Here is a 15,916-nt window from a genome sequence, read left to right as displayed (position 1 = left end):
TAACACAAAAGTTCAGTGGCTAATAAAGAAAATTACTATTTCACACCACATTATGCAGAGGTGTACCTCCCACATCAATAATCTAATCACTTCTCTAGCATTCAGCCTATCTGGCAATGAAGCCACAGATATACAGGATAAGTCACAACTAGTGATATTTTTGTGATTTTGAAAGAAGTAATGTTGGACTTAGTGGCACATAGTGTTGACTTAACAAACGTACTTAACAAGGTATAAACAAATGTCAAGGTTCCACTGAATAAACTTTTGTAGTATTCCATCTGTTGCAATATTCATAAGTATGAAAAAGTAGGCTTTATCAAATTCTTGAAAGTTCCCCCAAATTTACAGAGTTTCTCCTTGTTCACTGCATTACAGATATGAACGTTTTGCAGGTAGATACTTCAAGTACAACAATGTTATGAAAACAATCCTAGAAACCATCAATTTCATCTGCTTGAATGGGAAGACTCATCAACAGTTCAAAAATGTCAAAGAGGTGGATCTTGAAGACGAACTTAATAATGTCTCTTTCTATTGCACTGTGACATCAATCAGCAATGTCTTAAATAGGTTTATGGAACTGCTGGAGCCTTGAACAAAAGGAAAAATTCACAACTGGAAGATGAGCAATGGATGCAGCATCTGATATTTTCCCCTGATACTATGCAGCATCTCCAAATTCTCAACTTGACATTCTAAAGCCATGTCTACACTACAAATTAACTTCAAAGTTGCTTACTTTGAAGTAACAGACTTCAAAGATGCGCATCTGCACACAAAGGGTGTGTCTACACGGGCACAAATCTTCGAAACAGCCATGCTAATGGCCATTTTGAAGATTACTAATGAGGCGCTGAATTGAATATTCAGCACCTCATTAGCATCAGGATGATTCCGGCTGCGGCGCTTTGAAAGCCCCACTTTCAAAAGCGTGCGGCAACACAGGGGTCCTTTTTGAAAGGACCCCACACCTTTCGAAATCTCCTTTTCCCGATCACTGATCGCAATAAGGGGATTTTGAAAGGCATGGGTCCTTTCGAAAAGGACCCGTGTAGCCACACTAAGCCACACGCTTTTGAAAATGGGGCTTTCAAAGTGCCATGGCCGGAAGCGTCCTAATGCTAATGAGGCGCTGCATGTTCAATTCAGCACCTCATAAGCAATCTTCAAAATATGGCTATTTCGAAGATTTGTGCCCGTGTAGATACGGCCAAAAGGATGCCTGGCCTTATTTCAAAGTAGGGTCATAGAATCATAGAACACTAGGACCGGAAGGGGCCTCGAGAGGCCATTGAGTCCAGTCCCCTGCCCCAACGGCAGGACCGACCACTATCTACACCATCCCTGATAGACATCCATCTAATCTGTTCTTAAATATCTCCAGCGAGGGAGATTCCACAACCTCCCTTGGCAACTTATTCCAGTACTTGACCACCCTGACAGTTAGGAACATTTTCCTAATGTCCAACCTAAACTTCCCTTGCTGCAGTTTAAGTCCATTGCCTCTTGTTCTCTCCTCAGAGGCCAAGAAGAACAAGTTTTCTCCCTCCTCCTTATGACACCCTTTAAGATATCTGAAAACCGCTATCATGTCCCCCCTCAATCTTCTTTTTTCCAAGCTAAACAAGCCCAATTCTTTCAGCCTTTCTTCATAAGTCATGTTCTCCAGACCTTTTATCATTCTAGTTGCTCTTCTCTGGACCTTCTCTAATTTCTCCACATCTTTCTTGAATTGGGGTGCCCAGAACTGGACACAATATTCCAGCTGAGGTCTAACCAGCGCAGAGTAGAGCGGTAGAATGATTTCTCGTGTCTTGTTCACAACACACCTGCTAATGCATCCCAGAATCATGTTTGCTTTTTTTGCAACAGCATCACACTGTTGACTCATATTTAACTTGTGATCTACCAGAATCCCTAGGTCGGTCCCTTTCTGCTGTACTCCTTCCTAGACAGTCTTTTCCCATTCTGTATGCGTGAAACAGATTCCTTCCTAAGTGCAGCACCTTACATTTATCTTTATTAAACTTCATCCTGTTTACTTCAGACCATTTCTCTAATTTATCTAGATCATTCTGAATTATGACCCTATCCTCCAAGATAGTTGCAACCCCTCCCAGCTTGGTATCATCTGCAAACTTAATAAGTGTACTTTCTATGCCAATATCCAAATCATTAATGAAGATATTGAACAGAACTGGTCCCAAAACAGACCCCTGTGGAACCCCACTTGTTATGCTTTTCCACCTGGATTGAGCACCATTAACAACTACTCTCTGGGTGCGATTAGCCAGCCAGTTATGCACCCACCTTATTGCAGCGCGATTTAAGTTGGACTTGCCTAGTTTGTCGATAAGAATATTATGCGAGACAGTATCAAATGCTTTACTAAAGTCTAGGTATACCACATCCACTGCTTCTCCCTTATCTATGAGTCTCGTTATCGTGTCAAAAAAAGCTATCAGGTTGGTTTGACATGATTTGTTTTTTTTACAAAACCATGCTGGCTGTTCCCTATCACTTTACTACCTTCCAAGTGCTTGCAGATGACTTCCTTAACTACCTGCTCCATTATCTTTCCTGGCACGGAAGTTAAGCTTCCTGGCCTGTAATTTCCTGGGTTGTTCTTATTCCCCTTTTTGTAGATGGGCACTATATTTGCCCTCTTCCAGTCTTCTGGAATCTCTCGTGTCTCCCATGACTTTCCAAAAATGAGAGCTAATGGCTCAGCTACCTCTTCTATCAGCTCCTTGAGGATTCTCGGATGCATTTCATCAGGTCCTGGTGACTTGCAGACATCTAATTTTTCCAAATGGTTTTTAACTTGTTCTTTGTTTATTTCAAAAACTAACTCTACCCCTTTTCCACCAGCATTCACTATGTCAGTACTGGTACTGGTACTTTTAGACTTGTTCTTTTTTTTAACTTGTTCTTTTTTTATTTCAAAAACTAACTCTACCCCTTTTCCACCAGCATTCACTATGTCAGTATGGGTCCTGGTATTTTTAGACACCAATAACCCCTACTTCAAAGTAAGAAGCCAGGAAATGATGCGGACGGGGTGGCATGGCCAACAAGCTCTTCTGGGCTCACGGCCAAATGCTACCTTAAAGGGCCCCTCTCCACACACCTCACCCTGCACATGCTCAGGGCTGCCAGGCTCTACACAGCACAGGACACCCTTTGCACACAGCAGAGCCACTGTGGAGTCCGTCATGGATTCTCAGCAGCTTCCCAAGGGGGATCTCCTCCATATCATGGCTAGCCTGCTGGCAGCGCTACTGGTGGTCGTCATGCAGCAGCAGCACAGGGCCAGCTACATTGCCACCATCCTGCAGGCCCTCTGCCAGGGGGAGCGGCTGCACCCCATCCCGATGATCTGGCAATGCTGGGGCTTTCCAACCAGCACAAACTGGTGGGACCGCCTCGTGCTAGGGGACTAGAATGACAACCAATGCCTGCAAAACTTCCAGACGACCCAGCAGACATTTGAGGTGCTGTGCCACTGGCTCACCCCAGCCCTCCAGCACCTGGACACCAGGATGCGGCCCACACTCCTCCTGTGCTACAGGGAAGCCATTGCTCTATGGAAATTGGCCATCCCAGACAGCAATTGCTCTGTCAGACATCAGTTTGGGGTGGCCAAGGCTACTGTGGGGGCAGTCCTGATGGAAGTAAGCCAGGATGGGGACATGCATCCACTATGGGATGGGACAACTGGCAAGGAGTGGCCCTGCATAGGGATGGAGGGAGCCCTGCACAGAAATGAGGGAGGCCCAGCATGGGGCTGGCGTGTTATGCTTTAAATGAACCACATGAGATCTTTTATAAGGAAAAAGGCAGTACACCACATTTATTGAGACTATAACAGTAGCATATGGCACCCCCTGCAGGTTGTCTGGGCAGTCAACGCCCTTCTCCTCCAACAGGTGGTCACTGTTGGGGACCTGGACGTCACCCTGGCTGGCTTCATGGACCTACGGTTCCCCAACTGTTTCAGCCCACTGGATGGCACGCACATTGTGATCTGTCCACATTACAGTCCACAATCCATAGCACGGGAGCCTTCTTAAACAGAAAGGGCTACCACTGTGGTCCTCCAGGCCCTCATGTACACTAACGTTTGATTCATGGACACCTACATGGAATGGTCCAGCAAGGCCCATGATGCCTGGGTATTCAGGAACTTGTGCCTTGGCCACAGAATGCAGAAGGAGATCTACCTCTCTCCAGCGGGAGCTCCCAGTGGAAGTTATCACCATGCCTCCACATCATGGCCAATGCCATGTACCCCTTGCACCTGTGGCTCATGAGGCCCTACACTGGATGCACCAACCCATCCCCAGGACCAGTTCGACGTGCACCTAACCCATGCCAGGAGCGCCCTGGGAGATCTAGTACAAAAAGACTTCAACCCCTTTCCATATCTCCAGAACAGGGTAAACATATTCCCTGAAATCAAAGTAGATGATCAGAAACTCAAGGAATACAGAAGTAAGTTAAAAGGATTGCTTGATTACTTTCAGATCAGGTTTGAAAACTTGATAAAGTTGAGATCCTGTTTTAACTTTCACATAAACCCATTCCTGGTTGTTGTAATCAACCACAGCTATCAGACTCCCCAAGTCCACGATTACAGAAAAATCTACTGTAGACATGGAACTACTAGGACTCCAGGAGGACCACGCTCTAAAGATGATGCACAAATCAATGTCTAAAACTGAGTTCTGAAAGTAATTGTAAGTAAAGAAAAATGTATCTTCAACTCAAGAAGACTAGTGTGCCACTTCCAGCACAACATACTGACGTGCATTGCTATATTCCGTGATGAAGTTCATAAAAATCCAAACATTGTGCAGGCCTTACAATGAGATATCTGACCTAGCTCCTCTATATTGCCTTCACAGCACATCTACTGGATTTCAAAACGAGTTACAATGAGGATGAAGAACCACAAGGCTTCTAGGCCTAGAAGTAGTCATCACCCATTAAGTGGGATGATAGTTTTTAAAAAAGTGCACATGTAAAAGTTGTTTGTTTATTGCAGATCTCAAACATCTCAAAATTATTATATGCATCTTGGAGATTCATTAAATTTAGCCACCCCTGCTGTAGAGCTTATGATGGACTGCTAAAGCTATTCTTTGAAAAGAGACTTAACTGGCTCGTAAATTACATGGAAAATTAAGGAATTAAAAGTCAGGGGGAAACAAGGAAGCCAAGAGTAAAATGATCGGTCACTAAGAACTGTACTACAAAGGAAATGAATCCACAAGTTTTGATTCTGGACCAACAGTGAAAGGTGATAGTGTGACAAGCATATCTCAGCTCAGGTTCTCATGCCTGGCATCTAGCTGCCACCAAAAAATCCCCAAATATCAAATATTATTACATAAATAATGTCGTGTAAATTCTATATTCCAAGATCCCAATACAGGCTGCGTCACTTATTTGCTCCTCATAATAAATTCCAGTAGCAACCTGAAAAGGCATTTCTGACTGGCTATAGTACCTTCTTTATTGTCAGCTGGTCATTACAACAATGAAGGATTAATATTTTAGTTAAGACTCTATAAAGCATTCAACATAGCATATTGTAGTTTGCTTTGATTCAAAATTCAAAGTCTACAGTGTCATCTATTAACACTATGTTCAGTCACTACTCAAAACTCCAGGTACCTTTCACACACTCAATCTGTTAAAACAAGGTTTTCACAGATATAGAAAAAAGGAACAAGTTCTAATTCAAACCACCCCATCTATGCCTGTACCTACCAGGAACAAATGGAGTAATATAAGCAACAACAGGACTCTGGGGAAAAAAAAAAAAAAAAAAAGACCCATTGCATGAAGCCTCTGAGTCTGGGTCAACTGACTCAGGTTCACCAGGCTCATACTAAAGGCTAAAAACAGCAATGTAGCTGTTCAGGTTTGAGCTAGAGAGAGAACCCATGTTGCCAAGTTTCAGAGCCTGGAATCCAGCCTGAGCTTGAACAGCTACACTGCTATTTTTGTTCCCATGCTGCAAGCCCAAGTCAGTTGGCATGGACTTTCAGACTTGTTACTGCAGAACTTTTTTCTTCCAGTGTAGATGTAATTCATCATACCCTCTCAGGATCAAAATCTGTGAAGAACTGAAGTGATCTGCAATGATTAGGTATCAGGAATTTGACCAGATAAAAAGGTGTCTCTCTCTCTCTCTCTCTAAAAAGTGTACATTTACATAAATAAAGGCAAGGGAACAAGGGCAACAGAAAGCCAAAGGTTAACACAATAAAAAGGAAGACACTGTTGTACACACACAGACATACATACACACATGAAGAATGCTCAACTGAGTCTCATTCAATCTCACCAGCTCTATTCATAACATAGCCCAGAGAAGTCACCAAACTTCAAGGTCAGTGGTGTCAAAAGCAGCATCTATTCTATGGCAGCACTAACGGACCCCAGCTATTGATATAAATACCAGTTATACTGGAACTTTGCTGCTCTTTTCAACTGTGGAAAAAAAAAAGTTTAGCATCTCTCTCTCGCATTCCCAAATACAGTCCTTTTAGCTAATTTTAGAACAAGGGAATCTGTCGCTGACCATTTTGACCCTTTCTCCCAGTGGAGTTCACTGCTTTATACAAATACGAACCACAGAGCACACTATATCCTTATAACTTTAGCTATTTACAGTGGTTACTCTTGTATTTTATATTTTGGTCATCGGCTGCATTGCTTGCATTCCGGTGCAACTGAGGTTCAAGAAGCAGGAGATTTCTAGGTTATTGAGCCTGTAATCATGAGAATATGGAGTTTAAGGCTATGTTTACATTAGCACTTTGCTAGTTTGAAAAAAAAAAAAAAAAGCCTGTTTCCATGTCTGATGTTCTTTGAAAGGTGTTAATCACAACCATTCCACAGTAGGCATCCACGTTCTCTTAGTAATATCCATAGGGGACTGACTCATGGAGCGGTGCCTCCATGATCAGTATAGAGCAGGCGTGTCCAACCCGCAGCCCGCAGGCGGCCCTGGACAGCTAGTAATACGGCCCCACAAGATCGCAGACTTTTAACATTATTATGTGATTTATATACATTAACTATATTATATATTTTACGTGAGGCCCAAGACAATTCCTCTTCACTCAATGCAGCCCAGGCAAGCCAAAAGGTTGGACACCCATGGTATAGAGCATGCTGTATGCCCCCCTCCCCCTCAATTCCTTCTTGCCAGATGCTTCAACAGGAGAACAGAATGCAGAATGGACATGAGCACCAAAGAACACCAGTTACCCAGGTAACTTGTCTTTTCTTTGTTGTCTTCATCTTCTTCTGGGCAAATTTTGCTTAAGTTTTCCAAAGGCCCATGATTTTGGCAGTAATCTACCTTTAGTACCCTTTACTCACAACTGCAATTGGCAAATTACGATCTAAATTAGATGAGGCTTTCAATACACTGACTTTTCTGAAAATACTTCACATCATGGGCCCTGGCAGAAACATACAGGGCGGGTCAGAAACATACACAGAAAGAGTCCAGAAAGGAGAACAGAAAGCATTTTAAGACATAATCTATACGTACTAAGGCATAATCTTTGCATACTTGGCAAAGTACCATTTGTTCTACCTAAAAACACATACACACACAAAAGCAATTCAAAAAATTTAAAAATATGTTAGATGCCACTTGGGATAGACTAAACTTCAACGGACTAAATACTGTTCCACTCTGAAGTATTTCAATAACAGTGTGTATATATATATAGTGGGATTAACAATCCATCTAGTCCTCATACCGCTGTCTCAAAATGCATGTTGCCTTTGAAAATCTGCCAGAATGCCACTAGTGTTGTTCATGGAACAGTGCTTGTTTCGGGGCCTTTAAAAAGTCTACATGGTCCAGATATCCATTTTTGACAATCAATTTATTAAATCCTACACAAAAAGGTCTTTCAAAATAGAGTTCAATGCTCCAGTGTTCCCCACAATTTCAAACTGGACCCAGTGTTCCAGCTCTCCTAGTGTTTCCTGCCTGGAGATCGATATGCTATGCATTCTATACAAACCTCCTTTCTTCTCATGTCTTCCCACTCCAACTCAGGGCCACGGAGGAACATTCTCACACCCTGCAAAGTCTGCCTGCCCCTTCTTTCTCCAGACATGTCTACACTTCAATAAAATGCTCACAGTTGGCCCATATTCCCAGATGTGACCTCCAAGAGCCATAAAATTGAAGGATAAACATCCAAGTTCAGACTGAAGCCCCGGCATTAGCATCCCCCAGATAGCAACACTGCAATTTTATAGCCCCACAGCCTGAGCCATGAAAGCCAAAAAGTCAGATGATGCAGGCTGCCCACATACGTAGACATACTCTTCCTTATCTAATGCAGGCCTGAATGGATCTCCTGACCCACTGATCACACTACCTTCATTCTACCCACCTGAGGAGGTAAATTAAATTTGTTACAGGTAGACCGAGCCCCACCTCCTCTTTAAAGGGTCAGCCACCCTGCAACAGCACGGTCCATGTGGATGTGATGGAAGGATGCTTAAGTCAGGCCAGTAAAAATGCTTCGGTTACAGACTGTTCAGTTCCCTGGTATAGATGAAACTCCTACTTGGAGCAAGAGGTGGAAATGTGACCTACATCAACAGCAACACAGTATGGCTACACTGATTAGCTGGTCACTGCTCTTTGTGAAATGAGATGTAGATTTCAGTACTTCCTATTGGACAGGGTCCACAAAAAGATGTAATTGGAGAGCATTGAGAACAGATTGACCAGATGTTCTGGTTGTCTTATATAGGCACCTTTTTTCCCCCCTCATCCCACCCCAATCCATCCCAATTTTTCCCCACTTTCTATATGGTCACCTAACTGGGAAGCCTGCAATGCTGCTATCCTGGTAAAAGACAGTTTTCAGAAAAAAAAATCAAACTGAATAATTAACAAACACATGGCACATCTGTGTTCTCCAGGGTAATCATTTTTACAGAAGACACTCTGAATTAGATCCTTGGAGTTCCAGGTGAAATTATTCTTAGCCCTAATAGCACAATGCATGTTCTGGTTCTTTTTGTTTTAATTGCTTCTTGTTCAAGCAGAAGTAATTCAAGTTAAATGCATTCTTGGTACATTTTTTCATTTTCCTAGTAAGACCAGGCAGTTGCTAAAAATAATTCAGAAAACAACTGAAACATAAAATAAATGTGGAAGAGCCTCTACAAAACACTACTTCAAGTATTATTTAGGAGAATGCATTTATTTTCTTACATGTCAGCAACCTCAAACCCTCGTGCATGCCTTCTCCAAGACACCCTTCAGTTTATGGTCCCTCAGGCGATAATACTAACAAGCTACTGACGGTAATGGCAGCAGGAAGAGCGGAGGCTGCCAACTAGTTTCACAGGCTTGACTTTGCTTATAAATATTTTTCATATATCAGGGCATTTGAGCATTTTGCCAACTTAAGATTACCCCAAAGTGATATTAGAAGCTCATATTTCATAACTGTATTTCAGAAATGGCATGTGCTCATATATGGGCAAATTTCTATTTTGAAAAGCGAAGTACAACAAAATCCACTAAAAAGAAGTGTCTGCATTTGTCACCAACATCCCATGTCCAAGCCCTGAAACCTGCAATGTCCAATTACCTGCAAGAGTTAGTCATATTGTGGTGCTTGGCTGATTCACTTTTTAATGAAAAGCAAAAGTCACCATAGATTGGTTTAAACATTGGTGATTTTGCTATCTGGTTCCAATTTTAGCGCTGCGATAACAGTCCTGAATGCAGAAGATACTATAAAGGGACCCAGACCAATGAAACCCAAGATTAGTTTTTCAAAGTGTAGTGCGCTATTATTGGATTCTGATGAAAATGAAAAACATTGTTGCAAACACTGTTGTTCGCATCAAATCTTGTACAAAGTGGGCCAAGTGAGTTGATTATTGAAGGTTTATGATTCGCTGATTGTTTATACAGCATGTATCGCGAGCATTGGCTATGTACATCTATTTTAAAGGTTTGCTTTTGGAAGACCTCAACAGCAGAATTGGCCAACCTTTTGCGAAAGGGTTACTAATCACGTAAAATCGGAGTATTTGACTGACAAAGGCTTTAATAGCTAAGGCAGGGACAGGCCCATAGTTCAGGCATAAGGAAGACATCCTGACGTATTTTAACAAAAGGGCTGATTGTCCTGTGTTCACACCCCCTGCTGAGCTGCCCTTACCCCAGGTCAGTGCAGCCACAGCTAGTGGCTGGATAGCGTATGGAGCACATATTCAACAGCCAGGTGTGAAGGCAGCAGGAGGAGAGGGACCCAGTAGGAGCCACAACATAACTAAGGCAGGGTGGGTTGGGGAGGGGAAGTAGTGTATGTCCCCCAGTCATTTTTAGGATTTTAAAGGGACCTGGTGCCTCGGGAAGCTGTCCCTCCAGCCAGGGAGACACTCCCTCCTAGCCCAGGCAGGGCTGGAGCCCTGTTCCCAGCTCCCCATGCTGTGGGGAGAACCCAGGAGCTTCACCAGCAGGGCTGCAACCCTAATATTCCCAGTGCCCAGATGCATGGGGCAGCTGGTGAACCCTCTCCACTTCCACAGGGCAACCACCCCTGCAACCAGGGAGCTCCCCCATGGGGCAGCTGCCCTGTTCTGAAGCCCCGCCCCCACCCAAGATGTCCCATATTTGTCCTACAAAAATGTGGTTACTCTGTTAATAGATGCCAGTCCATATCTGAGGAACTTTGCTGTAAGCATGCAGACCAGCACATAGGTGATGGCTTATTGCCCAAAAAGAACATGGACAGGTGACCTGTTCATGTGACAAGTTCCATTTTGAGAGAATGTAGATGCATGGGAGAAGGTCCAGTGGAGGGCAACTAAAATGATTAGGGGCTGGAGCACATGACCTATGAGAAGAGGCTGAAGGACTTGGGCTTATTTATTTCAGAAAAGAGAAGAGTGAGAGGCAATTTGATAGGAAGGGGGGCTCTAAAGAGGATGGTGAGAGGCTGTTTTCAGTAGTGACAGCTGGCAGAACAAAGAGCAGTGGTCTCAAGTTACAGAGTTAGAGGTGTACGTTGGATATTAGGAAAAGCTATTTCACACTGGGAGGGTAGTGAACCACTAGAATGCATTACCTAGAGAGGTGGTGGAATCCCCATCCCTAGACGTTTTTCAGTCCTGGACTGACAAAGCTCTGTCTGGGATGATTTAATTGAGGTTGATCCTGCTTTGGGTGGCGGCTGGATTCGATGAACTCCTGAAGTCCCTTCCAGCCCTAAGATTCTATGATAGCCACTGGATCCCCTGTTGTCCACATGCTTAATACTTGTCTCAAAGAACTCTAGTAGATAAGACATGATTTCCTTTTACAGAAACCATGTTGACTCTTCCTTAACAAATTATATTCATCTGTATGTCTGATAATTCTGTTCTTTACTATAGTAACTAATTTGCCTGGTACTGAAGTTAGACTTATACCTGTCTGTAATTGTCACGATCACATCTAGAGCCCTTTAAAAAAACCTGCATCTCATTAGCTATCTTCCATTCATTTGACACATAAGCTGATTTAAAGGAGAGGTTACAAACCACAGCTAGTAGCTCCACATTTTCACGTCAGAAGTCTTGGATGAATACCATGTGGTCTTGGTGACTTATTACTGTTCAGTTTATTGATCTGTTGCAAAACCACCTCTAACAACACCTCAGTATGGGATAATCCCTCAGACTTGTCACCTAAAAAGAAGGGATCCAGTTTAGGAACCTCCCTCACATCTTCAGCCATGAAGACTAATGCAAAGAATTCTTTTAGGTTCTTCACAATGACCTTATCTTTGAGTGCTCCTTCAGCATCTTGATTGTCCAGAGGCCCCACTGGTTGTTTAGCAGGCTTCCTACTTCTGAAATACTTAGAATAATTGCTATTACTTTTTGAATTTCTGGCTTGCTCTTCAAGTTCCCTTTTAGCTTTCTTAATTATATTTTCACACTTCATTCGACAGAGTTTATGCGCCTTTCTATTTTCCTCACGAGGATTTAACCTCCGGTTTTTAAATCATTCCATGATAATTTGCTCAAGGTTATTTCCATTGCAATGCATGGATGTGACTGAAGTACATAAGTTTGTGCCTGTTGGTTTCTGAATAGAGGCCACTTCTTTCCCATAATCTTTCTAACATAAGCTTTATCTCCTGGCTGGAGGAGAAAATGCACAAGACATTCTATGCTAGCATCACATCTCAAAGGCTTTGATTTGCTTCTTTTCACTAGCATTAGGTTTCCTATGATCTACATCCATAAATCATTTAATGATGCACTTATGAAGGTTCAGCTCATTCTTCTCTTTGGTGAAATTAACAGGGACTGTATTCCTAAAGGATTTGGTCCAGCACCATCATAACTGCAACCACATCTTTCAATCGCTGGACCCTGCTTGCCAGTACAATTCGTTACACTCCTAGGGTAGGGGATGACAGAGGGGCGGTCTCTCAATCCAGTGCCACATGTGGATCATGTTACCTTTGCTCTTCCAAGATAGTTTTCATGGAGAAAAATAGCGGGTGCTTCCCACTGCTTTCCCACCAGTCTGTAGCTGCCATGGGTTAAACTGTGGTTTAATTCTTCCACCTTTCAATGGCATTTCCTCCACCTGGGGTGCTCATTCAGCTAAGGCAGTTGGTCCAAAGCTGAAGCTACAGTCAATCAAGGAGGATATAAAATCTACTGTAATTTCAGCAACAAGCTGCAATACAATCTGATTTGACCTAAAAGAACTTAAAGTGACAGAGTAATATCCTGAGCATAGATGGTAACTGTTCATATAGAGTTCAAGTTTCAAGAGCCTCCTTTCCTTACCTGATAGAATTCACCAGCTTGGCGCACATAGCCAGCCACCTCCTTGTCATGGGGATGGATTTTCCAGATGAATCTTTCAGCATTTTTGTACTCTTCCACTTTGCTCCAGGGCACAGTAGGCATAAAGCGTTCTGTCAGTGGACCTGCTACTATGATATCAAGCTGCCCATTGTATAACAGAACCTAGAAGATGACAAAACAGTCAATATTAAAGAAACAAAACATATAAACAAAATTTAGCTCTGCAGTAGGGCTGTCAATTAATGCACATTAATGCCTGCAATTAATGCATTATTTTTAATGTGTTAATTCTGCCCTGCATTAATTGCAGGCCTTAACACACATTGGCAGCTGGGGCTAATGGTGGGGCCGGGTCCCACTCGCAGAAGATTGAAAGAATTGTGTTTAAGTTTGGAAAAAAGAGAAGACTGAGAGGGGACATAACAGCTTTCAAGTATCTAAAAGGTTCTTACAAGGAAGAGGGAGAAAAATTATTCTCCTTAATGTCCTAAGTGTCAGGATGGTTAACAACTGGAACAAATTGCCAAGGGAGGTTGTGGAATCTCCATCACTGGAGATTTTTAAGGGCAGGTTAGACAATCACCTGTCAGGGATGGTCTAGATTGTGCTTGGTCCTTCCATGAGAGCATGAGTGGACTTGATGGCCTCTGGAGATTACTTCCTGTTCTATGATTCCATGACTATCTAGTTCTCTAAACTTCAGTCATAGATTGAGCCTTTGCATTGACTTTTAGTAACTAAAATACAAACTACACATACAGCAGGTATAAAGATTCATTGCAAAAAAATAACATGCTATAGACAATCTCCTAACCTAAGAAAGAATCTCACTAGCAATCACAGGTTACAGCACAGTAACACTAATCCTGGAACTTTTCCTTGCAACAAACCCCACTGCCAACTTTGTCCACATATTTATTCTGGGGATACCATCACTGGACCTAACCATATTAGTTACAAGATCAAGGGCACATTCTTGTGCACTTTGAGTAATATTATATATGCCATTATGTGCCAACAATGCTCTGTCACTATGTACATTGGACAGAGTGGGCAAAACCTTTGCCAAAGAATAAATGGACATAAAGCAAACATCAGGAATCTCAATACACATAAGCCAGTCAGTGAACACTTCAGTGGAGTAGGCCATTCTGTTAAAGACCTGAGAATCTGTGTCCTAGAACAAAGAGAATTTAAAAACCAATTACATTAAGAAATTTGTGAACTGGAATTCATATTGCAATTCAACACATTAACACAGGGTACGAACAGAGACATCAATTATCTCACATATTTCACGGACTGCTGCCCTTCCTTTGATGCTCATAATTATCTCAGGCAAGACACTTAACATCCCCCATCCCTCTGCCACCTACGTCAGTCCTATATACTTGATTTGTCAGGTTTTATTGCAATTTTTTTTGGACCTCTGTACCTATAAATGTCATTCTGTATTGGAAACGAGATTGATCTGATGAAGTGGGTCTGTCCCACAAACGCTCGTCACCAAATAAATCATTTTGAAAGTCTTGAAAGTGCTACATTTCTGCTGTTTTGTTATGCTATCAATAAGCCTTTTTAAGAAGCTGAGCCTTCCATTTTGACTGACTCTTGGAAGGCTGTTGATACAGTTTTGAATATTTGGATTTGGATTTTTCCAGACTTTGACACACCGTTTTGGGCACAGTATGGGAACTGCAGTGTTGAGTTGGTGATGGATCTCATTTTGGAAAAAGAAAGCAAACAGGCTCAGATTCCACACAGCACAGCAAGTCCAGGCAGTAGCCAGGTGTGGGAGGCAAAGATGGCTCTAAGTTGGAGACTTTATATTACTGTACTCCAGAGGATCATGTGGCCACCCAGTGCTTAATGTACTTAAAGTACTGCAGAGCAGGGTTGCCAAGCGATTAAAACAAAAAAATAAAAACAAAAATTAAAAAAAAAACAATTAAAAAAATTAATTGCAATTAATCGCACTGTTGACCAAGAAGAATGTGTTTGCCCCCATTTCCTAAAAACGCTGAAACTCCCCCATTTGGCATGCTCTCATCTGGCAACACCCCTCCACCAGCAGAACAATGGGTGTTGCTGCACCAGAGAGCCCCTGGACATAGAGCTCCAGCTGTGCCCAGAACAGTGGAGTCCTGCTGGTGGCAGGGAGTCCCACTGGTAATCTGCTCTGGGGAGCCCAAGGGCAGCCCCAGGGCAGGGAGCCAGGTTAGGGAGCCGCACTACAGGGAGCCGTCTGGAGTTGGGGAGCTCCACTGTGGGGAGCCCAGCCCCAGTCAGAACCCCATCAGGAGCCCTGCTGGCAGGGAGGGGTGTGGAAAGCTGGACTATGGCACCCAGCTCAGCTAGCAGCACTGCAACCCTGCCATGGAGAACACCCACATCCACGCAGCTGGAAGCCAGCTGAGGTGCAGAGCCCTGGTGGCAGCCCCATGGCACCCCAGGTGGGGGCAACCCCACAGCTGGAAGCCGGCTGGAGCACAGAGCCCCACTGGCAGCACTGCAGCTGTGGGATGCAGCCCAGAAGCAGGATGGGGCAACCCCAGCTGCAAAGAGCATAGGTCATATTTTCTTGAATTTAAAGATTTTTGTTGCTCTTCTCTGGATCTTCAATTTTTCCACGTCTTTCCTAAAATGTGGCCACCAGAACTGGATACTGGAAGCTGAAGCCTGGAATCAGCACAGAATACAGCAGAAGAATTACCTCTCACATCTTACAATGCTCCTGCTAATGCATCCTGGAATGACTACTTGCCCCCGCCCCCAATTTTGTTTTTTTTGGCACAGTAGTGTTACACTGTGGATTCATATTAGCTTATGGGCCACTATGATCCCTCAAACCTCTTTCTGCAGTTCTCCTTCCTCGGCAGCCATTCATTTCCCATTTTGTACGTATGCAACTAATTGTTCCTTCCTAAGTGGAGTACTTTGCATTTGCCCTTATTGAATTTCATCCTATATACTTCAGACCCTTTTTCTAGTTTGTCCAGATCATTTTGAATTATAATCCTATCCCCTAAAGCAG

General features: G+C 43.1%; 1 protein-coding gene across 2 annotated transcripts in view; it reads right to left on the bottom strand.

Moving 5' to 3' along the window:
• CPVL (carboxypeptidase vitellogenic like) overlaps window positions 1-15,916 on the bottom strand; it is a 108,203-nt gene that overhangs the window by 9,132 nt on the left and 83,155 nt on the right. For both annotated transcript variants that reach the window (XM_074986147.1, XM_074986148.1), the window contains exon 12: window positions 12,862-13,044. In XM_074986147.1, the coding sequence (XP_074842248.1) occupies window positions 12,862-13,044 (183 nt within the window). The remainder of the gene's footprint in view (window positions 1-12,861; window positions 13,045-15,916) is intronic.

Source organism: Carettochelys insculpta, chromosome 2, assembly GCF_033958435.1.
Source record: "Carettochelys insculpta isolate YL-2023 chromosome 2, ASM3395843v1, whole genome shotgun sequence".
Taxonomy (NCBI): domain Eukaryota; kingdom Metazoa; phylum Chordata; order Testudines; family Carettochelyidae; genus Carettochelys; species Carettochelys insculpta.
Note: the sequence above shows the minus strand (reverse complement) of the source record. Positions and strands in the feature narration are given on the sequence as shown.